We start from the raw sequence: 25,514 nt of genomic DNA, 5'->3' as shown, positions 1-25,514 counted from the left end.
CACATGCCAGGGGCTATGCCAGGCATAGATTTACATGACGGGAGTAAACAGAAGAGATAGGACACCGGCTGCCTGAAGCCTGCAGGATTCTATGCTTGCAGCAACACTATATCAGCCCTCAGCACCACCCCGTTTAGTCTTTAACTCTGAAGCAGGTATTGATGTCATCCCCATTTTATACAAGAGGAAATAAGTTGACAGCTACTTGCCCAGGGCCAGAGCTGCGTGGAGCCAAAATTGGGCAGCCTGACCAGGAACTGAGCTCCTATTCCTGATTCTTCTTGGCATCCACTGGGTTTCAGGATTGAGTTTCAAGATTGTGCCAGGTCATTACTGCCACCACTGTAGACGTCATGGAGTTCCCAGGAATAGTCCCCACCAAACCAAAGCACTTTTTCCTTGGGACTGGCTGTAGGAGGTCTCTCCCCACTCAGGTGGTGCTTGACCCAACTTGGAAGGTCAGAAAGTGGGAACTAAGGTGTCCTGTGGGGTGCCAGGAGGGCTCGGAAGGTGTGGGTGGGCAGGTCTGAACGCTTAGGGCCCAGCACTCAAACTGCATCGTGGGCTGCATGACTGACTCATTATTGATTTATTGCAAAAGGCAATGACTTCTGAATATTCCTCTAGGCCCGTTTTTTCTCATTTCTGAGAGCAGAAGCCCTCCTCTTCCATGCCTTAGAGCTTCCCGAGACCATGCATCCTCTTTCCACGCTCTTAGGATAACATGACTCCCTCCCTGTCTGAACTCGTCGGCTTGGCCTCCCTGCTTAAACCCCTTTGATGGCTCGCCCTTCCCTGTGGCACTCTTCATTGCAGGTGACATGGTTGGTGTGCACTGTCCCAGCTCCCAATTTGAGCGAGTCTGACTGTAGGGCATCCACCTCGACTCTTGGCCCTGAGGTTCCAGGGTGGAACTCACCAGTCTTCAGGGGACTAACACGCTCTCAGAAGAAAAGTCTGGGCAACTCAGCCCGACATGAACTACAGGAAACATAACCTCACACTATCTGTGGGAGGCTACCTTGGGCCCTGAGGCAGAGCTTATTAAACAGAGCCCCTTGCACACCCCTTGCACACCACTGCCCAGACTCTGCCCTGGCATCACATCAAGGAGCTGAGCTGACAGAGGTGCTGCCCTGTGGCAAGCTCCTCTCACCTCTAAAGGGCTGCTGCCCCTTCCTCACCCCATACCCCACCCTCAACAACTGCCTTGGGTGCTGGAACCTGGAAATGGTGAGCTTGCACAACCCATATACCTGGCCACTCTCTCAGTCTCACCACAAAGAGCAGCAAGAGAGCTGGAGCCATCACCTGACTGGGCACTACCACTGGGCTGGAGCCAAGGGGAGGCTCAAGAGGCGCAGTGGCATTCGACCAGCTCGAACAGGAGTGGGCGTGTGGGAGGGGCAGGGGACACCCGCCGAGGTCCCTCCTGCCCTTCCACCAGCTCCTGCATTCCCACACAGCTCTGTTCTCAAGGTCACACTGTCCCACCTCCCGTCTAACAACAGGCTGAGACACAAATATAGCAAAGCAGAGCTTTTTCTGAAGGCAAAGATTCATCCCGACTGGCAGGATTTTATTAAAAAGAAGCAGCCAAATTATTATTGAGTTTTTTTTTTTTTTTATCTCAGCTCATGGCTCAGCAATATTCTTGTAATCTTCTGGTAGTTTAGTCCCACATGATTAAGCAGAGACACACATTTTTCCTTTCAACCAAATGAGGGTGAGAAATTCATTACTGAGTATTTACCAGGAACCTCTAGAAAGAATGAATGGAATGTAACTCTTACTGGGCTTCTACTTAGTGCTAGATGAGAAATTCAGTGCTTTGTTTAGGGTCCCTCATTTGATCCTCATCATGACCCAATGAGTGAGTTATCATCTCCAATGTCACAGAGCTGCTAAGCTGGGGAGCTGGTGTACGAACCCAGAGCTGAAGCCAAAGTCCACATCTCATGCATGACGCCCTGCTTGTTTCCAGAAAGATCCAATGAGCAGCAAATCGGACCACAAATGGTAGGGGCCCAGGTCGCTGGACAGCCAGAAAGGCTTTAAGGAGGAAGCAGGGTAGCTGCCAAGCTGTAGGTAGGTAGGGCGAGAACAGGTATTCCAGGAGGAGAAAACGATGTGAGCAAATGCACAGAGGCAGGGAGGGAAAAAGCATGTGAGCATGGATAGGATGCCACAAACCAGGTTCCTGGGGGTGAGGGGTCGCAGCATGTCCAGGAGCTTGGAGGACACACTTGGAAGCCTCTACATCTGAGCTTTCTCAGGAAAAACGAGGCTAGACCAGGTGTGTGAGGAGAGGGCTAAGTGACAAACACTGTTCAAGGAAGTTCCATGTGGCCCGAGAGTTCATTTATACCAAAATCCATCTCTGGGGCCAGATGCAGAGGGCAGGAAGGTACAGGTCGAGAGAGGCGAGGCCGGAGGGCCATGTGCCACATCGAGGAGCATGGATTCTCTCCCAAGGGTGGCAGGAGCTTCAGAAGGGTCTAAGCAGAGGGGTGGTGGGAACGGGTGTGACAGTTTATAGTTCCTATCATGGCTCACAGAATATTCCTCACCCCACAATGCCGCCGACATTATTTAGGGGTAAATCTGGGCAAGCCTGTGGCTGTGGCAGAAATGGCACTGTGTGTGGCTCCCAAGGCTAGACAGAAAAGGCAGCACAGCTCTTCTCTGGAGAGTTCTCGCTCCTCATATTCGGAAGCTGCCCCTTCGCCACGCTGTGAGGAGGCCCAACACAGCCTAAATGAGGGAGACCGCAGACACACACGTGCACGAAGGAGGCCCCCAGTCAACAGGCCTGTGGGTAAGGGAGCCCACAGATGACTCCAGCCCTCAGCCTTCAAGCCACCAGCTTATGCCAAGTGAACAAAGACACACTTTCCCTGCCAGGACCTGCCCAAACTACAGGATCCTGAACGAAGTAAACAGTCTTGTTATCTTGACCCACTAAGGTCGCGGGTGGTTTGTTGTTACACAGCACTAAGTAATCAGAGCAACACATCTGTGCTTTAGGAAGAAAATTAACACTTCCATGCGGGGAATGGCCTACAGGGGGAGACTAGGGGCAGGAGTCCAGCGAGAAGGCAGATCTTGGTTAAAGCAGAGGCCGGGGAGAAATGGAGAGCAGAGGAGGGTGAGAGCACCTAGAGACTGGCCAGATTCAGAGGAGAGCCCAGGACACCTCCCCGTCATTTGGCTTTGAGACTAACAGACGAGAGAGCCGTTCCCTGAGCCCAAACAACCTGGACGAGGAACAAATATCAAGTATTACCCTGGGTTCAGATCACCCCTAAAAGCTTTCTTTAAAATTGTCAAACCAAAGCCTAAACACCAGTACTACATTTTGGAAAAAAAAAAAAATCATACAATGATTAATAATAATTCAATCTCATGAGCTGAGGATCTAAGCTTATTTTCCATTATTGACATCACCATGAAACAATTATTTTCTTACTTGAGTGTGAACTGCTGGCCAAGGAGTCTTGTACCACCCATGGGCTGTCCCGATGAGCTCAGGCCCTGGAAATCCCACCGGTGCAAGGTGGGCTAAATGCTGGCCCTCCGCATTCGGCTACGAGCACCCAGCTTGACCTCACCCACCATGGGGCCCACTCACTTCACCAGCCTCCCACAGTCCCCAGCCCCCATCTCAGTGGCAGGTCCCATGCAAATAGGTTTTTGTACATTTGGGTGGCTTCTAGGTAGCTGCAGGAGATGTAGCATCTCTCTACCCATGGGGGCTTACTGTATGTCTGGTCCATACTGGGCACAGAATTCATAGCGAAAAAGCTGATGCACTTATGCCCTCCAGCAGCCCGTGTCCAGTGGTGGAGCTAGATTCAGGTGCAAATACCTAAGATGTGAGGCAACTTGGGCGGGCGACTGAGAAGCTGACAAAAGGCAAGGTTACCTTCTGCTGGGGAACTGCATCAGCCTTCTGAAGGAGGTGGCTTGTGGACAGGTCTGGGTTGGTGGAGACAGGGCATCAGTGGACTGGTGTTCCCAGGGGAGAGACCAGACAAAGCTGGTGATGTGAGGCATCCTGGGCATACAGCTGTCACTTCTGCACACTTCTCCAAGGCTGCCATGTGAAGCCAAACACGCCTGGGGCTCTGGGGCGGCTTATGCAGGCTCCTGGGCATAGCTTGTGCCTGGGCCACAGGCTGACAGCCACGTGGGCCATGAACCCCAGATTCCTGCTCTGACACGTCTCTCTCCATGAAGAACCCCTCTCCACCCTGTCATCTCCATGGTGGGTGTGGGTGCGGGTATGGGTTGACAGATTGCTGTGAGGACCAGAAACGGAGCAGAACTTAGCCGGGACTCCATGGAGGGTCCACCCAGAGCCGGCAGAGTATGTACAGGCCACGAGGTGGACCTCGCTGATCCAGGCTCTCGGCTACAAGTTCACATGTACCATCCATACCAGCTCTGGAGAGACACTGGGATCCCACTTGGTCCTCCTCAGGGTCACAGAGTTGGGCTCAGCATGGGAAGCAGGAAAGACCTGGCAGAACTCAGGGCCACTTCTAGGCCACCCTGGTGGGTTGCTCACCTCTTAGTTGCCTGTGTTTTTAGGAGAACAGTACCCATGCCTGGGAAAGTGTCTCTGTATCCTTGGCCCACAGGCCCTCTTAAACCAGCCCAGGTCAGAGAAGGTCCACAGTTGTCAGAAGGTGGCCCCTGGGGTTGAAAGGCAATTCTGCTCCCGAAGGCTCAGGCCAGCAACCCATTCCTAGGATGGGCCGGCTGACGTGCTACCCCATCAGCTCAGTTTGCAGAACACAGATGGGAAATGCTGTGTGAGTGCTGGAACGGGCCGGCCGGCCAAGGGGCTCAGTCTGTGCGCTGCAGCTGGGAAGGAAGCCAACCATCCCGGCCCGGTGTTCCTGCTCCTTAGGGGCCTTGGGAGAGGACTCCACCATGTACCTCAAAATTCTTGCCCACGAAGTCCCCCATTACTGGTGTAATCATGGGGTGCACGGCCCCCAGGCCTTGCGGTACCAAGAATAGGTGAGGACGCCAGCTACATCTGCCTGATCCTTGTTTTCTTTTGTTCCGTTTTCATAAAACTAAAAATCCAGCCCCGTCCTCCCTGCAAGGGGGACAGCCTGGGGGGCTATGGGCCAGGCTCCCTGCTCCACACCCACCCTGCCAACCAGTACTCAGACCGGCGGCCCCAGACCAGGCCTCTGCCAGCTCCTACCTGAGCCCTGAGGGGCCAACTGGCACACCGTAGGCTAAATGAGGAAACACACGAAAAATCCCATTTCAAACTATTCCCCGAAAGACTCAGATGGTAATTAAGAAATATGCAAAGCTCTTCATTGGACACTTTAATTAAGTGTCTTATTTCCCTCTGCCAGAGGAAGCTCAGCCACCTGGGCCTCACCAAGGGACTCAGGGAAGATGGAACAGAGGAGAGGCGGGTGGGGGAAGGAGCGGGAGGGGTCGGCAGGACCCCTTTCTCCTGCTCCAGCTGAGAGGCTGACCTATCGCTGACCTTCCCCATTGTCCTCCACCCGCTCTGTCTCCTCTGTCCAAGCCTAGTGACTGAGGAAAGCTTGCCCTGAGTCAAGGCTGTGAGGTGTCACTCGCTACCCCGGATCAATTCACCTGCCTGCTGGAAGAAAGGAAGCCTGGGGTGCCAGGAGGGAGGTCTGGCCTCATATGTGCCCCTGGCTGGCTGTGGACCTTGGACCTGTCACAACCTTGCCTAGGGTCTCAGCTTTCCATCAGAGTAAGAAGGAACAGGATGAGTGCATCCTAAAGAATCCCATCAGCATAAAAGCCATGCTTTAACCATGTAGAAAGGATGGGGACAGAAAAAAGAAAGGCAAAATAAAGTAAAGGTCTCTTGTGACCCAGGAAAGCTACAATTCCAGGTGGGGAGTTTTCCTAGCATCTGTGAGCCCACAGGGTACTCCCAGGATGGTTGGTCCTCCACTCCATTCATTCCTCCTTGAAAACCTTAACTTAGCCCTGAGGTTGCCCAAGACATGACAGCCTGCTAGGGCTCCACATGGTGACCGAGGTTGGGACCTGGGAGGTTCAGCCTCAGTCTCCCTGCACTAATGTCCTAGCTCACCTCCTGCTTCTTCCCCCAGAGGTTCCACCTTTAGCAGAACAAGGCAAGTTCCAAGGAAACAGTGGCTCATGGGTCTGGGCTGGGAGAGGCTCCTGCCTCAAATGGCTATACTAGCAACTCTGGCTGCCACAGAGCAGGCTTGGTCATGTCTCCTTCTGCTTGGTGAATTACTCTCATCTTTGCTTTGCTTTTCTTCTTCTCCACTGCAAATCATCCCTGGCCAGCACACACCAAGAGCGTCTAAGAGAGTCTGCACTTGACCTGAGATTTCCTTTTCTCCCCCAGTCTAGAGCAGACCCTCCCCATTCATTACTCTCATATTCCCATAGTCTGTACAAATCAGTGGGATAATGAGAGTAGATTTCTCTTGTCTGCAACTAAGAGTTTTGAGAGAGAGAGAGAGAGAGAGAGAGAGAGAGATGAAGCAAAGGAGAAGTAAGCTAAAAAGAGAAGGCTGGAACAAAAAGTTTATTTACAGAAATATACCTTGTCAGACTAAGAAATTATCTGATGTCCATGGCCATCAAAGCAAAAACTTAAAAAAAAAAAATACACGACCAACTGTAAGATTCACAATACTCATGAGATAATACCAAACTAGTTGTTGAGCTTTTTATGAGTTGAATAGCAGAAAGTTCTTGAAAAGAGTCTGGATTGCAGAAATCATTTGGCCACTTAACGGGCAAATTACATGTTTATATAATCAACTAGATGAACTTTACTGGTGAAAATCAAGGATGCTAGCCAGACCAGACGACTCCCTCCTACCCAAACCAATGTTCTCACCCATAGGTCCAGACTGGTGGTGTCCCTAATGAATAAACAATTAAATGTCAAACCAAGGGCCCAAGACTTCAGCTTCTGATCAAGGAGTAATAGGGAACAGATTAACCCTCTCACCTGAAAGAACCAAAAGACAGACAAGATACATGATTTTCAAGACGCTAACATCAGGCACTGAAAGACGGTGAACCCTGAGAAGCATGAAACAAATGAGGTGAGCCACGCAACTGCCCCCAAATTATTGCTTAGAGACATTTTCAGGCCACAGCATAGGAAAGAGGAGCCAGGTGGACCCGAAGTTGAGAGTCTGGAGTAAACAAGGCAGCTAGAGTTCACAAGAGAGAGTACCAGAGAGGAGGGAGATGCCCAAAGACAGAACTCCAGAGGTCTGCAAAGAGTCTCTGTCAAGTCTTCGGCTGAGGACTGATCAGTAAATGTGGGTAAGGAAACTGCTGGAGAATGAGGAAAGAACCACCCAAACGGATTAAAGGAAACGGAGCCTGGCATCCACGCGGGGCTCGGGACAGCGCCTGTTCCCACGTTGCCACCTCTTTCCAGAGTGGAGAGCCTCATCAGCCTCAGGACATTGCGGAAATGACTCAAAAGGGCTGTGAGTCAATAGTGGGTAATAATTAGCCCCAGACTGAGCAATGCTCTGATCCCAGTTAACAAATCTTAAGAATATTTGTAGGAATACAAACACGACACAGTATACAACATGGAAAAAGTCACAATGTCTAGCATCCCATAAGAAAATTATCAGGCATGCAAAGAAGCAATAAAATATACCCCTAATGAGGAGAAAAACACAATCAATTGAAACCAACCCCAAACTGACACAGATATTAGAATTAGCAGACAAAATCATTAAGAAATAGTTATAACTGCATTTTGTATGTTCAGAAAGTTAAATAGAGATGTAGAAAGTGTTAAAAAGAACACAAACCAAACAATATAATTTTTACATTGAAGTAAAAACTACAATGTGCGAGATGAAAAACACATTGGATAGGATTTACAGTAGATTAGACATAGCAGAAGAAAGTATCAGTGAATTTGAAGACATGGTGATATCTAAAGTGAAATAAACAGAAAAAAAGAATACATGATTGAAACACCAGTGTGTTGTGGGATAACATCGAATGGCCTAACATACACATAACTGCAGAACCCATGTGTAACCGCCATGTGGGCACATGCAGTGAAATGCATGCAAGTTCGCCCTCTCCCTCTCTTTCTCTCTCTCTCAATGAAGCAGGCATCAGAAGACTTGGTGTGCGGGAACCCTCTAGTTTCCCTGATGTCTTAGTTGTGAAACTGAGAACCTTGCAAAGATGACATCTTCAAGGCTTCTTGAAAACCACCTGAGATCTGGCCAGTCTGTGTGGGCTGCAGAGCTCCTCCCAACCAGTAAGCCCAACTAGTGTGTGGACCCTCTCTTCCCACTGAGTCATATCAAACTCTCCTATCAGCTTCAAAGAGGTACAGGGTCTCCCCTCCAGGTCCCACAGCATCACCATCACCGTCACCAACACCTGCTAGCTTTGACTGCTAGCCACCCTCTACTCTCCCACAGTACACTCCATTACCCTTTGGCCTGGCTTTCCTGGAGTAAGCAGAATGCAGTTCATTTCAGTTGGTTTGGGGTTCAGTCCAACTCCAGCCAGGCCCCACACATGCCAATCATGTCCACGCGTCTGAGTGGCTGTATGGGTGCCGTGAAGAATTAATTCATAGTGAGTATATGTCTATTTGAGAGAAGGAGGAAGCATGTGCTAAATTCCCACTGCCAGCTAATCTTTTGACAAGGCTAGTGTTAATGCAATTTGGTAGTTTATTTAACTGATAGGAACTCTTGGCCCAGCCATAGCACGGAGTTTGGCAAAGTAATATATTTGCTCATGTTTATCCTTTTCTTGCCAAGGCAAATTGCTGGTGGCATTGATGTTAAAAGCCTCACTTACAAGGAGAGATGAGCAGGGCAGTAAGAATGGGTAGAGAAAGGCAAAGCTTATGTTTCCTAGATTGTCAGTTGAGTTCCAGTCAAAGGGGCCTTGTACAATGGAACTATAGCTCCCATCCCCGGGGCACAGCTGTGGCCTAGCCATGAGACCAAGCTCACTCAGGCAGGTGGGAGGTGGCCTCCAGATTGTAGGCTTCCTCAGAATGCCCACCCCCTCTCAGAGGAACTCCTGGGCTGGACAGCTACGGTACTGACTCTGAGGTCTCCGTGAGCCTAGGGAGCTGTTCCTGGCACTTGTGCTGGCCCAGCTTCTCTCCCTGTCCTCACGCAGCCTGCTCACTGCTGTTCACCTTGCTGCTTTGATAAGGAAGAAATGGGAGCAATCCCAGCCCCTGCACCTCCAGAGCCAGCTGGAGGGAGGAGAATGGACGTGCAGACCTCCCCATGCAGTTAACAGAAGCCTCCTCCAGCCCTCAGGAAAGACTCAAAGTCACCTGCTCAGGATTCACTCAGGGAAGAGGGACGGCCTTCCAGGTGAAGTTTAGAGGTGAGAGCCATTGCTTGTGGCGGTGGAGAAGGCACTCTAGATCTCAAGGACCCTGGATGTGGCACAGGACCACCCAATAGACAGAGATGGTATCGTGTCTCCACTCCTGTTGGACCAGAAATGACTGCTGGTCAGGCATTGGGGTGGCCAGACAGCCAAGCTGGGGGAAGGGAGCAAGGAGAATGGAGTCGATACCCAGGTCTCAGATGCCTGGGTAACCAGGACAAGGAGATGGTTGTCAGGTTCACCTGTCCCCATCCCATAAGCTCCAAGTCCCTAAGGAGTCTTCTCAAAAGCAGCACCACAGATGACATGAGCCATCAAGAACTCCGGAGCTGATCTTGCCCAAGTCTGTCACTGAGCTGAGGAGATGTGAGGGCAGAGAAGAGGGGCCACTTTCCCAGGGTCACAGAGCACCAGGGTCATGGCCAGCCAGCCTCTCTCCTGGTATAGAGCCAAGAGCTTTACCTCAGAGGTTTTTGAGCCCATAAGGTTTACCCAAGTTTGCCCAGGACAGGAAGATGCTGCCTCCTGAAGCCCCAGTGGAAACACACAACATGGGAGGTGCCACATGAAGGCGTGAAAGGTGGGCTTCTAGAAGGATCACAGATCACAGTGGCCTCAGAACACTAAGTCATGGCGAGAAGGCACCTGGAGGATGTCTGATGTAGCCCTGCATGTGATGGGAAAAATCGGAGGCACAGGCAGCAGGAAGGTTTGCTCAAGGCCACATAAAGAGAGAACAGTAGCAGCATGAGAACCGGGGCCCAGCTCCTAGGTGGCCCCCGCCAGGTGCTTAACCAGGGGCAAGTCACAGCCCTTCCTGGATGAGCCAACTCTTTGTCTGCAAAATAAGGGCATCTCTAAGACATCTCCTCCCTCAAAAAATCTTCACCGCATCTGTGTTAGATATTTGTTGCCATGTAACAAACACCATAGATTTGGCAGCTTACAAGAACATACATGATTATCTCAGTTTCTGTGGGGCAGGACTCTAGGCAAGGCTTATCTGAGTCCTCTGTCCAGGGTCTCACAAAGCTGCAATCATGGTATCAGCTGGTCTATGTTTCTTTGGGGTGCTCTTTCAAGCTCCTGTAGTTGCTGACAGAATTCAGTTCCTTGTGGCTGGAGGACTGAGGTCCCTATTTTCTTGGGAGCTGTTGGCCAGGGGCTGCTCTTAATTTCCTAGAGGTCATCCACAGTTCCTTGACACATGACTTCTTCGTAGCCCCTCTTATAACATAGCAGCTCACATCTTCAAGGCCAGCAAGAGGAGTCCTCCGAACAAACAATCACAGGAGGGACAGCCTATCATCACCTTTGCTATACCATATTAGCTAGAAGTGAATCTCGGGTTCCATCTTCATTCAAAGGGAGGGGACCTTCATGCAAGGTTGTGAATTATGTGGGGTCACCTCAGGTCATGTCCACCACACCACCTCACATTCACAGGTGCCTAAGAGATGCCACCTCTACTCTTCACTCAGCTTCCGCCTCCTCTCCTATGGGGGTCACCTGCAATAAAACCTCACAGGTCTCTCTGCCTTAAGACTGAAGTTGCCAGCTGGCCTGAATGGAGGCTGTGGGTACAGAGAGGCTGGACTCCTGTGTCTACTTCACTGTGTCTTTTTGCACACTGCTCTGCCCAGTTCTCCCACATCATATCCAGCCCCCCCACACACACACACAAGCTGAGGTGGATGGACAAGCCGACACTGCTATCCAGACCAGAACCCTGGCTTAGTGTGGCCCTTCTACTGCGTGATAGAGGCAGGAGAGGGGTTCTTCTGACTCAACATCTGGGGTTCTGTCCTCTTCTGACGTAGGTGGGAGAGAGCCAGGGTGGGAGCGAGGAGCTAGCTGGGCACCTTTTCAGGCCTGCATTTCACACTCCGATCTGGGCAGAATGCGGTGTTTTGGCTAGATGTGGAAACGTGTGGGGGTAGGACTTATTGAATTAGAATCAGGGGAGAATTTTTGGATCTTGGTGCCACAAGTAGGATCTGTTAATATCCTAAAAATAAATGGCTAATTTGGGAGCAGCGTTTTTCTCCCTAAAAAGAAACCTTTCTTGGAGGTGCTCTCCACTCAGAAAAGAGCAGAACTCAACCAAGATGTCCTAGTGCCAAGACTAGATCCTGCTCACAGCCACCCAGCCTGGGAACTGCAGGGTCCCGGCGGGCAGAGCCAGCCGGCCTCAGGGAGGGAGAGACGAAGCTCGGTCCACTCACCAAAGCCCAGTGTTGGCAGCACTGGGGCACTGGAGCTGACGAAGGTTCTCCCTTGAGCCCCAGGACAAGGCAAGAGCCCTCTGTCCCCTCCTCTTGCTCCACCTGGCTGGTGGTCAGCAGCCCTCCTCCAGCAGCAGCCTCGCGCCTCACCTCACCTCGTCCTCCACACGAGGACACAATCGGTCCCATCACTTCTGTGCCCCGATACACATTAATTTCTCCACAGGAACCTCTAACCTTTAATTCTATCTGGTCAGAACTCCAGGATGGACAGCGCCACCGCCTAAAGCTGCAAACCACCCTGGGTTTTCCAAGGCCCCAGTGCACAGCCAACAAGCCCTGTCTCTGTGGCTTGCCTAGGTCTGTCTCTGCCTGGTGGGAGCACTTCCCTGCTGCCTCCCTCTTCCTCCCATTCTTCTCTCGTAGCCCCCTCCCTTCACTGGATGGGAAAATCAACAAGAAACATTTTCTAAATGCATCGCTTTACCCTCTTCTGTCTGTATGGTGTTTATTCCCTGCTCAGCAACAGGGTCAGAACAGAACGTTTTCTCTACCTCTCTGAATTAACGCACCACCCCCAGAGAGTCTGTCTCTGGTGCAGAGGCCATAGTCACTGCTCTCCTGTCCTGAACCAGGGATGGTTCTCTTGGTCCTGTCTCTGCCCCAGCGGCAGAGACGATGGGGGACCAGAGAGGACTGAAACAGGTCAAAGCTGAATTTAGCCAGGCCAGTTTTTCTCGAGGCGGCAACTCCTGGCAGGGGAGACACCTCTGCTGAGCAATGAGCCAAGAGGACAGACCTGACCTCATAGATAATAAATCTGGCACTGCTCAGAGGGGTCATGGGTGGTGACTGAAACATGCTGTGATCACTGATGATGCATAATTAGGATATTCTCCACCCACCAGCTACACTGGCAAAGGCTTAGTGGTGCTCAGTAACCTCCATGGGCACTGCCTGAACAGAAGACAGGAGGGACAGGGAGCAGAGGTCACCAGGGCTTTGGAGGGTGGGGTTTCAGGCCTTGAGGACAGACTATGAGCTGGCCCACAGAGAGGACTGCACTAACTGACCTGAGCAGGACTAGGACTGAGTTCAGGATGGCAGCCCCTGCCTTCGCTCCAGCTCCCCGGCTCTTGCCCTTCGCTTTTTGTGCAGCCAGTTAAAGACTGGGTTTCTGTCTCCAAGGCAGAGAGGAGGGCTCCCACTTCTCCCTCAAGTCCTCAGGAACTCCTGAGCTTGTTGGGGGAATTGGAAGCCAGAAGAGAAGAGCAAGGGAATTCATGGGAGAAAGCAAAGGAAGTGAGTCAAGTGTCCCCTGGAAGAGGAGCCCATCAAGGGAGGAAGTGAGAGGAAGCTCCACAAAGGGCCAGGGGAACTCACACGCCCAATGACCAGGGGTCAGAGGGAGCGCAGAGACCCAGTGTCTAGGGAGCTGGGAGCTCACATAGCTCACATACCTAATAACCAGCTTTTTGCCAGGTGGTACATACTGCCCTGAACAGGTGACAAAGGCGAAGAGTCTGGAAGGGAGGCCATAGATCGTGGAGCACCCCCTTGGCAGGACAGAAGCAGTCAGGGGACCCAGGGCATTGTGGAGGCAGGAAGGACAGGGGAGCTCAAGGTGGACAATTTTGGAATATCTAAGTATAGGGTGGCTTTGCAGAGAAAGACAAAAGCCCCTCCCCTACAACCTTTCATTGTTCCTGAGTCCTCATTCTAGAGAAAGAATCAAGAAAATATGCAGCCGGATGTGGTTCCATAGTGTAGCAGTAGGCACGTCTGCTTTACATGCAGAAGGTCCTGGGTTTGTGCCCCAGTAGAGCCACGGTTCATGGTCTACCACCCTGAATAAGCCTGATGTCTGATCTCAGAAACTAAGTGGGGTTGGGCCTCATTAGTACTTGGATGGGAGACCACCTAGGAAGACCAGGTGCTGTAGGCATAAAAAATAAAAATAAAAAAAAATATGTGCAGCCCCAGCAGGGCTGAACTTCAGAGCCAGAAGGAAGCTTAGACTTATACGTCTCACAAGCCCTCATCTAACTTTTATCCTTGAAATGTTTCCAGCCTTGCCTGGTTAGGCTGCCTGTGTCTCCTACCTCCAATCAGGCTGTACCCCACCTTTTTCTTCTAATCCATGACCGCATCCCTGCTTGGTTAAAACCCCTAGTAGGTCCCCACTGTCTTCAGGGAAGACCCAGAGTCCTGTGTGTGGACCAGAGGCCTGACTCCGCCAACTTCCCCAGGTTTGACTCCTCCTCCCTTGCCCCACGTCCAGTTCTCAAGAAGCCCCAAGCCCTTCACAGCCCTCAGCCTTGATCCAGCCTGACCCTCTGCTCACGATGCCCCCACTGCCTGCCAGTGAATTCCTGATGGCTGTGCATGAACGCCTCTGGGAAGCCTTCCCTGACAACCCCAGCAGACCACACCCACAGCCTCACTTGGGTCCGTCATATTCACACTGGCCGAGACCCCCGCTACCTGCCTACCTCACCAAGCACTGTTCTAATCACAGTACTGCAGAGCCCCTCCCCCTGTAGTTGTGCTTGTGGGAATGAGCAGCTGTAGGGGCCCCACCAAGTGGGGCAGGATGAGTCTGTCCCACTTCCTGCTGGAATAGGAGGGACGTGTGGGCCACGGAGTTAGAGGCCTCGGTGCTCTTTCCACAGCTCAGCAGTAACTGCTCTGGGTCCTGCACTCTGGGTAGAAGCCTTCACCTCTCAGAGCCTCACATTCTTCACCTATAAAATAGGATATGCGGTTCTACCTGCCAGATCACACAGATGTGCGTCCTGCAGCTCACTACACAAAGATGACTGATCAATGATTCTCAAAACCTCACGCACCTATTTTCCCCTCATACATCTACAAAGGGGGGATTGCTGTCACTATTTCACTAACAAAATTACCCATCGCCTGAGCATTTACCATGTACCATGTACTGATGTATTTGATCTTTGTGAAACCCCAACACCATCTAGACTGAGGGCTGGGCTGGGGTGGGAGCCAGGGCTCTAGAGGACGGGGTAAGAGATGGGGTTGGAGAAGGAACTGGGGCCGGGTCAGTAAACCTGCATGGTTTGGTGGGGACACAGCATACCCCTCCTGGTGCTGGTCCTTTCTCAGCCCTCCCTGCTGACCACCCACCACCTGGCTGCAGAAGGAACTGTCTTAGAGTAGGAGTGCCTGGCAGCTGTCACCTCCTCCGTGGTCCTCATCACAGGTCCTTTCTGTATAGAATAAATGTCTACCAGCAGGAAGGGCAGGAGAGCCCCATCCCTGTTGCTTGGCAACCTGAGCCAAACACATCATCAGACTGATTAGCCAGAGTGCCCTGGGGGCACATAGGGAGGTGTGAGCCCAGGGAGGTGGGCCAAGAATGTCTCTCAGGAGAAGAGGTAGCAGGCTGGGGCGGGCTGTGCACTGGGGCCTGTTTGAGGAAGTTCTAGTGGGAACGGCTGGTAGACTCCCCGATTCCACACCCTCATACCTGCAGCCCCATCAACCACTCTGGCCAGCAGTGCCATCTCTAGGCTGGAAGCATTATTGACTTGACGTTATATTCTGAGTCGGCACTGAATCATAGTACCAGAGTTAGAGCTACATCGGCTGCAGCAATCACCTGGTCCAATAGCCTCTGGGGACACATCGAGAAAGCCAGAGACAGGATGGGGCTTATCAAACACACAGCTGACTGCTGACTGACCTGGGACAGAATCAGTGTCTCAGGGCTCTGATAGCTCCAGGCCTACAGAGAGGATGAAGCCAGGGGGAAGGTTACCCCAGAGCAGGTGAGAGCCAGCCACTTAGTTTGTGTGGTTCTTCCCTTCTTAGTATTTAGTTCTCAGCTAAAACCTAGATAGTCTTTCCTCTATGCAATGGGCCAAAGGCTGACTTGGGAAGGCATTAGCTGCCCCATACTCTCTACCAACATCCTTTGAATCACTCTTAAATGAGCAGTTCATTCTGTATAGGGATGGCATGCCTGCCGATCGATCCACAATTCCAGCTACATCAGACTCCTGCCCTCCTCAGCTGAGGAATGGCTCAGTCACATCTACACCAAGGACGGATCATCATTCTAGAGCCTTAGAAAGAGGACAGGTGGAGAGGGGTCCAGACTGAGTCTGTCCTTTCTGAGAAAATGGGTTCCTGGGTTCCCGTGTCCTTCCTCCAGTTAACCTCAGATGGCATTTAGGAACACCCACTATGCCTGAGGCCCCGTAGGGGGCACCCTGCCATAGATGTGGGATTTGCCCCATTTTGCGAGTCAAGAAACCCAGCTTCCTTCCTAGAGCTCTCCCGCCCTCCTCCCTGCTTTGGGCCCCTGCATCCCTCACCAGCCTAGGGGAATCAAAGGCCTCTTCCTGCCACCCCCATTCTGTGATCACTGACTCCTCAGCAAAGAGTTTGGCACACGCCCCCTGAGAGGCATTTATAACAGACTTCACGTCCATAACGCCTCAGTGGCCTTCTGTCCCACCCTCGATACCCCCTGGCCTGGGCCTGCCTTAGAGGCATGAGGCCCAACAAACCAGTTGCTCACAGTGACCTGGGTTCAAATTCCAATCCTGCCACACTAGCAGTGAGCCCTTGGGCATGACCAGCTCTCACTGATCCTCTGCCCCCTGACCTGCAAAAAGGGGTGCATCCCACATCTATGGCAGGGTCCCCTGTATAGAGAACCTCAGGCATAGTGGGTGATCCTAAATGCCATACGAGGTTAACTAGAGGAAGGACATGGGAATCCAGGAATCCATTTTGTCCGGAAGGATAGACTCAATCTCGACCCCTCTCCACCCATCCACCTTCTAAGGCCCTAGAATGACAATCCATCCTAGGTGTAGATGTGACTCAGCCACGCCCCAGCTGAGGATCCTCCTCCAGTTTCCTAGTTCCTTCAGAATAAAGTGCCAGCTCATGGCAGAGCCAGCCTTTGTGACTCATCCTCACCTCATCTCCAGCTATAGGGGGAGCTAGGTGAGATGGTTACCTCAATTTTCGAAGCCCCTTTCTCTGGGGAAACCCCACTAAGGCAACATGCCCTATCACTGACCGTCCAGGCCCTAGAAGAAAGCTGTGACCTCCAGCACAGAAGGCAAATAAGTGAGGTCTCCCTTCCTCTCCCACCCACTGTCCAGGCACCTGCTGGGGTTCCTGGCTGCCATTCTCTCAATGCACCTCCTGGAAGTAACCTTTGCTTTAAAGGCTCTCTTCTACCCATAGAAGCAAGGTACCATCTGCTTTCTCCTGGACCCCTGCCTGTCCCTTGGGTATGTCACTATCTAGGAACAGGTGGTATCTGTCCCAGGACATGTGGTTGAGTTACCTAGGCTCCCACTGCCCTTGTTACCAAGAGACCAGGATAAATATGCTTTTCTACTAAAAGTAAATCACTTTATTAAACTGATTACATATTCATAGCAGTGAACATCTATTCTTAAAAAGATTTCACTCAGTTTAGGGCAAAAGTTATGAAACTAATAAAGGGAATTAGAAATCTCAAGCCCCAAGATACAGGAAAGAACCTCTTTTAGGAGTCCTTAGTAGCTCTGAATCTCCATCCTTTCCTTGCCTGTTCCAGGAAGCACAGATTGGCCTATTGTCTCAATCCCCTCAAGCTTTAAGTCCCCAGGCCCTGCCAGGGGCCCCAGCATTTCCCAGCAGCCTGTCTTTTTAGTTCTAACAAAATCTATCCATATCAGGGTGTGTCTGGTACTCTTCCTGGCAACCTCTCTCATTTTCTCTTCTCTGTGGTGAGAAATGGAAAAAGACAGACAGGCAGTGAAGAAAGTGTCCAGCACAGTTTGTCAGCAGTCCATCCTAGTTTTTAAGGAATTTTGCTGCTCTACCCAACCTTTTCTCACCTACTTCAACAGTTCTATCCAACAATTTTTCTAAATTATTTGCATCGAGACCAACAGCCATGCACATTCAGTGGTTCATTCATTCAGCAGCACTGGAAGACGCGGATAGGGAGAACAGGGACACCCCCGCAGGCCTGCCCTGGGTGAGTCTGCAGGTCTGGGGTAATAGCTATAAGGATTAATATTCATGGGCTGGTTTTAGGATGTAGTAAGTAACAAAAAGGACAGCGAGATTATTTGTTATATTTTAATAGGGTTCATCATATTTGGTGGCTGCAAATGATAATCAGAACATGCAAAAGATGGTAATTACTATTACATCTGTACAGTCAGAACATAGTCTAACCACTTCTTTTTTCTCTTCTAGTTAGTTCCCTTGTCTCTGTCATCAGCATCAAGGGTGCCACTTTCCTCTTATACCACGTACAGGCTACTTCTCATCTTGATATCCATCTAACTCTCACCTAACGCACACCTCTTAAAAAAAAAAAAAAGGAGTAAAGGTTCTGTGTTTGAATGCAATATCCAAGGTTCCCTCTCTTATTCCAGACACTAAGGACGGGATGAAACTGGAAGGCGAGAAGCTGAGGCTAAGAAGCTGAGTTGTGTGGCAGCTTGATGATTTACCCCAGACCTTAGACAGCATCAGGTTTGGGTGTGTCCCTTCCTTCCCACCTCTGGGGGCCTTGCTGGGTTTTTTTGTAGGTCCTCAGAGATGGTAGTGGGGACAGGGGTGTCCTGGGAAATTCAGGTTCTGTGAGATGAACTGTGAGTCCGGCATGACCGAGGCTAAATGATCCAATCATCTGAGACAGATTCTTAAGTGTTGCTGGTAAAAATCCTCTGGCGTGAGAAAGCAGCAGGAGTCAGGATGAAGAATCCCATTCCAAAGCCGCCTTGACTCCCTTCACTTTTAATCTATTGATGGGCCATCAGAAAATCTTGCACAGCGAAAATAATCGCATCATTTTCAAATTGAAATAATTAATAAGCCCAGAACTCCTGAAGGTGGGGAGGAGGAAAGATGACTAAGCCCTAGTCCTCTTAAGGAGCTGAAATTCACCTTTAAGGGGCTTAAAATTCAGTTAGGGCTTTTTTACTTTGAAGAAGAGTTAATAAACATTCTATGAGTTAAATGTTTATTGAGTAACTGAGACAACGGAGAGGTCATAGTGCAGCATGTGATTAACTGCTTTTTAAAAATGCTCAGTGAAAACAAACATGGCGCGTGCCCAGGTGTGCCAAGCACAGTGGGGCAGCCTGTCTGGGAGTTGGTGAGGAGGAGAAAATTGGGATGGGCATCAGGCACAACCACCGAGCCAGAGAAGGGCTCCCTGTGTAGTCGTGGTTGCTGGGAGGTCAGGCTGGGGAGGTCAGGCTATTGGTGGCCAAGGGTGAGCCCTCCAGGCAGTGGGAGGCCACTGAAGAATGGGAAGAAAGTGGGTAGAAAGCTCCCTCTCAGTGCCTGCAAGCCAGACACTGGAGAGTCGCCCTTGTCCTCCTACCCTTCTACCCACACACTTTTTCTCCAGAGCAGGAAGAAGAACAGACAAAGCTCCCTGGAGAGGGCGGGGCCCTTGGAAGACCTACTCCTTGCACTCAGCCCAATGGAGCTGGTTGTCTATAGAAGCATCTTTGCCTCTGCTATGTGCTTCTAGAGTAGCTGTTATGGCTCTCACAGACCTTTACTGTAATTATATCCACAAATGTCTGTATTCCCCAGTGGACCATAAGTTCCATGAGGCATGGATACACTCAAAGATCTGATTAAATAAATAAACGGATGATGGAAGGAAGAAGCGAGACAGAGGGAAGTGGCGGGGGGAGAGAGGGGTGGGAGAACGAATGACTAAAGGACCAAGTGGCAGCTGCACGTGGGGTCACTGTGTTGCACAACTCCAGGGACACCATTCACATTGTGCTCAATGTGGATGGCACCTGTAGCAGTATGACTGCCTGGGGCAGGACAGGGAGGTATCTGGTCAGAGGAAGCTGGCCTGCTGGCTTTAGCCTGGAAAAGCAGCCTAAATTCGTCATGTCCATCAATCTTCCTGCTTTAGCTGGAGGAGTCTCAGGGAAGGAAGATCAGAAGAGGCCAGAGTGCAGCAAATATGCCCACATCCCTCCTCCTCACTACACACATGGAGATGTGCCCGGCGCCCGAGAACGCCATTAGAATTTAGGAGGAAGACGTGTGTCCTGCAGGCCTGTTCTCCTTCTATAGACACCCGACAGAGCCTGTCTCCTTTGGATGCCAAGTGCCCTCATCGAAATTCGTGTGCATCAGCCCCTCTGTCCCCTATCACTGCCATCAGTACATGGGCATGACCAGCAGGCCCAGAGAGCCATCTGAGCACCAACAGGATAGCATAGCCTTCCGATTGCAAGAAAACCCCTCATCCTAGGTCCATAGCACCCTCCATAATCCTACTCACTTCCAGGTTGACATTGTCAGCTGGCCTGTATCATATGGCCCTGGGGACAGCAGTCATTCTGCTTCCAAGAGGGGGTGCTCTCTCATGGCTGCAGGTCTTCCTCTCCAGAGTGGCTCAAGAGCTTCCCACTCAAACCAGGCCCCTGGCATCTTTGAAGGCCTGATGCTTCTCCTCATCATTGGGCTCCAGGCTGGGTACTCCTTTCTAGAATCCAGCTGTCCTCACCCACTGGTCAGGCACAGGAAACAAGAGAAGGCCACATCCCTCCAGCCCCCTTCCCTGGCCCCTTTCCAGTGGACTCAGCTCATGTAGGTATGCTCAGCTGCTCTAGAAGGCTCCATTGAACTCAGCTGACTCAAGGTCACAAGGGAGGGAGTGCCAGGGTGGGAATGATGGCCAGACCTCAGGGGCTCCCTCCACCACAGAGGCTGCACAGGATGCTTGCACAAAGGACAAAACATGCAAAATTGTGTGCAGGCAAGATGGAGGCAGTGGCTGTCGTGGCAATTCCCCTGTCCCAGCTGACTCAGAGGCACAAATCCCTTACCAAACGCAAGGACTTTGAAAGCTCTGTAAAATCTAGGGTAAACAACCCACTGATGACATATCCAAGTGGGAGGAGGCTCTTCAAGGCCTATGATTCCCTGCCAGGGAGGACCAGAGTGGCCAATAGCCAATCTCACTGATGGCAGAGCCTTCTGTCCCTAATGTCCATGTTCTAAGTACCCACAAACCCTGCCCTCAACCAACTAGCCCAGCATTCCCACCAGGTCGCCCAACCCAGCCACAATCCTAACCAGATAGTGGCAACCTTCACCCCCTCTCAGGAAGGCTCTCCAAATCTAGACGTCCCCAATTCAAGGTCATCTTATTTCCCAATGACATGTTAGGAACAGAAGAAGTGGGATCCAGCCCCAGAAGTGTTAATAACATACAATGAGACTCTGGGAAGGCCCTTCCCATCTCTGGGGCTCAGAATTCTTATCTAAACATGCTGGGGAGGTGAAGCTCCATGTCTGAGACCTAAGCTCTCATTTCTGTGATTCTAGGAGCAAAGCGGGTGTGCAGGCCTCAGCCCATCAGGGATCCTGAGGAAGCCTGTCTCAAACTCACCAGAGACATTCTCCTCCTGAAAGCCCTGGCCCTTGACTGAAGTATGTTCAGATTTGAGATGAGCAAATGTTTGTTGAGAACCTATCAGAGTCCAGGCCCTCTGAAAGGCATTGAGGAAACAAGGAGTAGAAGGACCGCCCACAAGTAACCATTTCACAGAGACAGAAACTGAGGCCCAGCCAGGCCTCACAACCTATTCAAGGCAATATAGCTAGGTATTCAATTCCCGGGCTGCCTGATCCCTGCAGAGTCTCTCCCAGGGCTCCAGCCCCGTTGAGAAGAGTGCTGGGATGTGAAGACCCCTGAAATTCCTTCAGGCATGGGTAAAAGTGAGCTCTAAAACTACAATCTGTTAAGATCAGAAATGCAGAGTCCAGAACATAGGGCTGGCTGGCTGATTTGATCTAGTTCTAAAATGCCCAGCCTGACCTCAAGACCCATCCCCACGTCAGGGCCTTGATACACTTCCCTGCGTCATCTATTCCAGGTAACGGGCAGCAGGAGACAGGAGACTGCCATGTGACCTCCACAACCCACATGTACAAATACCACAGTAGCACTGTTCCCTGAACCCAGCAGATTCTTCTGGTTGCCTGTGTTGTGTCTTGGCCCCTTGTACAGAAAGGCCACCAAACCCTGTAAACTGGTCTGTAGAGCTAGAGCTGGGAGTCCTGCCCCCAGGGACTACCTTCTCCCTGAGCAGAGCTGGGCCCTCTGCAGCCCTGGGTGAGAGGCCTCTAGAGGGATGCTCTGAGAACCACTCCTTCCTACAGGTGTCATAGGAGTCATGCTCTTCAATCTGGTCTTTCCACCTTGGGACCAACCTGGATTTCAAGGATGCTTTCCCAGAGGAGGCTGCTAGCATCAGAGAAGCCTTTTCTGTCTCACCCCACCCCCGCCCCGCCCCTGGCAGGCTGCCACGATGACCTCCCCTCCCCCAAGAAGGGCAGTGAGCCGGGAGGTGGCGGTGGGAAGAATCGGCTGCCCACGCGCTCTCGGGAGGGGTGCTGAGAAGCCAGGCAGGGCGTGTCATCTGGTCCTTTCTCTGTCCATCACCAGTCTTCGAGGCGGCCTCTAGGTGCGAGGAGCCCGTGTACCATCCCCCAAATCTGCCTGGCGTTGGGGGATCCTCGTTGTCGTCTTAACCCCGGAACCCCAAAGAGGCTAACACATGCCCGTGAAGGACAGCAGGTCTAGAATCTTCTTTCCCCAGGGGAATAGCCAGGGGACGTAAGCCCGGGGAGGTAGGCGCCCTGTTCCCTCACGGCCCAGACTAGCTCCTTCCAGAAGAGACAGGTGTCAGTCTTCCCCCTACCGCCGTCTGCCCCAGGGCCTGGACGCGCCCGCAAATTATGCATGCTTGAGGGCAGGGTCCGCAGGGAACCCCTTCGGTACATTGGGGTAGGGGGCGGACAGACGACAGCCGCACGGCGTTCTCGAAAGAGGCGCGTCCGTCCTCCCCCAGACCCCCGCCAGCGCCCAGCCACCTGCGCGGTCGCCCGCAGCCGGTGCCGCAGTGCGAGCGAGCCAGAGAGCCCGGCGCCTTCACGCCTCGGCCAGCGCCGCGGAGCGAGCCGCCGCCCTCCAGCCTTTCCTCTGCCGCCGCACCTGCACCGCACGCCTAGCCCCCCACCCCGGATCCCACCCTCACCCCCGCCTCTGGCCCCAGCGCCTTCTCTGTCCTTACCCTTGGCCCCTCCCCTGCCCGGCCCCGCCCGAGCCAGCCCCGACCTCCACATGCCCATGACTCCCCTCTACCCCGGCATGGAGGAGCCTTTCCGAACCGGGGCCAGGGATAGCAAGGGGATGGATGATTTTGCGGGGGGTGGGGAAGGTCGACTCGACGCCAAGGCAAGAGAATAAGCGGGGTACTTACCGCTCTGCTCCCCCAAGAACACCAACTTGAATTTTCTCAGTGGGTTCCCAAAATCTCCCCCTGCGGACATGGTGCTGAGAGCCGGGGCCGGGAGAGGAGGAGGAGGAGAAGCGAAGGAGCAGGAAGGGGAGAGGAGGAGGGCGAGGGGAGGCGGCCGGCGGTGCGGGAGCCGGAGGGGGAAGGGCTGGCTGCGCGCGTCCCTGCCTCCCCAGCTGCGTCCCGGCCCCGGCCTGCAGCTGCGTGTCCGGCGGCGGCGGCGGAGAAGGAGGAGGAGGAGGACGACGAGGAGGAGGAGGAGGAGAAAGGCTGGGCTGGGCTGCCGCGGGCGGCGCTCGCTGCAGTACGAGGGGCGCGCGCTGGACGCCCGAGGCGAGGCGCGGCGCGGACTGAGACGCGCGGGCGGAGCGGGGCGCAGGGACAGCGCACGGGGCGGAGGAGCGCTCTCCAGAGCCGCGCCACTCGGCCCCCTCCCGCTTCTCTCTTCCGTCGGCGCCTGCGCTCTGCGCGCTCCCCAGCCTCTGATGTCATGCGCCGCCCGCGGGGCTGCAGGGCTGGGGGGCATCCGCTGCCCACCCAAAGCCTACACCCGTGCGGGAGAGAACTGCCTCGCCTTGCCGCTGTCAGGCTCTGAACCGGACCGTCTCTCGTTGCCCCTCTACGTGCCTTCACCACTTTACCTCGCCCTCCTTTGAATCCAGAAAAATGACATGAAACTGTCAGGGGACATTTGTTTCTGGTCTTTAAACCTAGATGCCAGTTCTTCCCTTCCCCTCGTGCGACATTCATGCACTGCGTAGCCATCCGAGAGGGCAGAAAGGAAAGGAGGTGTTGAGCGAGTGGAGGGAGGTGAGCCAGGGCGTGGTGGACCGTGACTGTGACAGAGGGCTCCACTGTCACCCTGTTTGGTCTCTGGCCCTTCCTCCCCTCCCTATGCCCAGATCCCCCCTCTGGGCGCCTCCTTGGGGTCCACAGGTGCCTGCGAGAGAGCAGGCACTGGTAATGAGCACACCTACCTCCAACCAACCTCCATTTTATCCTAAATCTGCCCCACGGGAGAGAAGGAGCAATGACGTCCTGAATGTCAGCATGGCCATCTCCAGGACAATGCCCTGGATTTCCTGACCCTTGGGCCACCGGGCTGACGACACCACTCCTTGCCCTAACAAGTAGGTGTATCTGGACAATGAGCTCCTGGAGGACAGGACAGTGACCTCCTACTTGTCTCTAGTTCATCTGACCCATTAAGATGCACAGAATAGTCCTGAGCAGGGGAGAAAAACGAGCAGACGCCAAGCGTTAGAAGCACTCCCAGAAGGATCATTCAGCATTCTGATGAATGAAGGTTTTACAAAACTGTCTTTTACTATCCTGCTACCAGGTGGTCTCGCTTTTTTAAGGACTATTTAATTTCACTGCTGTATAGTGTTCCATTGTGTGAATATGAGTTTATTTATTCATCTATTGTAGAGGAACATTTCAGTTGTTTCCAATGTTTGATTACTACATATATTGCTGTTCTGAAAATTCTTGTACGTTTTTGTGTGTGTGTGAATATATGCAGCAAATATATATGTATATTTCTTCTAGGTATATACCTAATGTAGTATATACATAGAGCATGAATATTTTCAGATTTAGAAGATATTCCGCCTTTCCAAAGTAGTGTACCAAGCACCAGTGTTATATGAGAGTCCCAATGTTTCGCATCCTTGTCCACACTTAATATTGTCAGTCTTTTAATCGTAGATATTCTGATGGTTTTGTATTGATTTCTCATAGTAGTTTTAGTTGCAGTTTTTTTTTGTTTTTTGTTTTTGTTTGTTTGTTCATTCGTTTGTTTTTTTTTAAGCAGCCTAGGATGATGTCATCTTTCTTTAAAGAGGATTTGCATTTGGTTATGCCAGGCACTAGGGAATCCTAACCAACTGGCATTCCCTTAATCCGATTCAGAGATTGAGATGACTTGAAACTGGACTGAAATCTTTGTGAGAGCAAGTCTACTTGTAGCCCAAACTTATTACTCTGCTGAAGTTCTTTGGGTTCTCATCCCAATATGAGGCTGTCTCCTTTGGTGAGTCCTAGACTCTTTGAGACAGACTGAAACACTGCTCAGGTTCTCAGCTGACTGGCCCAGAATTAGTAAATGCTCCAAGGGCAGAAGTCATCCAAATGTTGAGCACCTCTTTTCAGATTCCCATTTTCTCCAAGATCGAGGCCCACTACATCTTGACTTTTTCCCAATATCTTCAAATACATTTTTAAAAGCTGTGCCTAGTTTTTCTTGGTGTCCTGAATGAATTACCTATTCTTCTATCGGAAGAGGCACAGAGTTCTTTTTTATTGCTTGTTCCTTCTCTGTTTTACCAATATTCTCTCTTACATCTTCGAATATATTTGTTATATTTATTATACTTATTTAACACTCTTGATTTGTCTGTAGTATGCATTGTATGTATTTTAGAGTGGTTTTACTCTTCAAGTCTCTACTGATTTTCGCTTATAAGCTCGTTTTCCTTGTGGTTATCGGCTGCCCAGTCTGATAATGGGTAAGGGATACAATGAACGTGTTTTTGTCCCTCCTGGTGATTATGAA

The 25,514-nt window shown here is 51.7% G+C and overlaps 1 protein-coding gene across 1 annotated transcript in view; it reads right to left on the bottom strand.

Moving 5' to 3' along the window:
• Positions 1-23,368, bottom strand: part of RAB6B (RAB6B, member RAS oncogene family) — a 57,852-nt gene extending 34,484 nt beyond the window's left edge. The window contains exon 1 of the mRNA XM_016140326.2: positions 22,922-23,368. Within this exon, the coding sequence (XP_015995812.1) occupies positions 22,922-22,991 (70 nt within the window). The 5' untranslated portion in view covers positions 22,992-23,368. The remainder of the gene's footprint in view (positions 1-22,921) is intronic.
• Between the last annotated feature and the right edge of the window lie 2,146 nt (positions 23,369-25,514).

This window comes from Rousettus aegyptiacus, unplaced genomic scaffold (assembly GCF_014176215.1).
Source record: "Rousettus aegyptiacus isolate mRouAeg1 unplaced genomic scaffold, mRouAeg1.p scaffold_m13_p_4, whole genome shotgun sequence".
NCBI lineage: Eukaryota > Metazoa > Chordata > Mammalia > Chiroptera > Pteropodidae > Rousettus > Rousettus aegyptiacus.
This window is presented reverse-complemented; position numbering and strand designations above follow the sequence as displayed.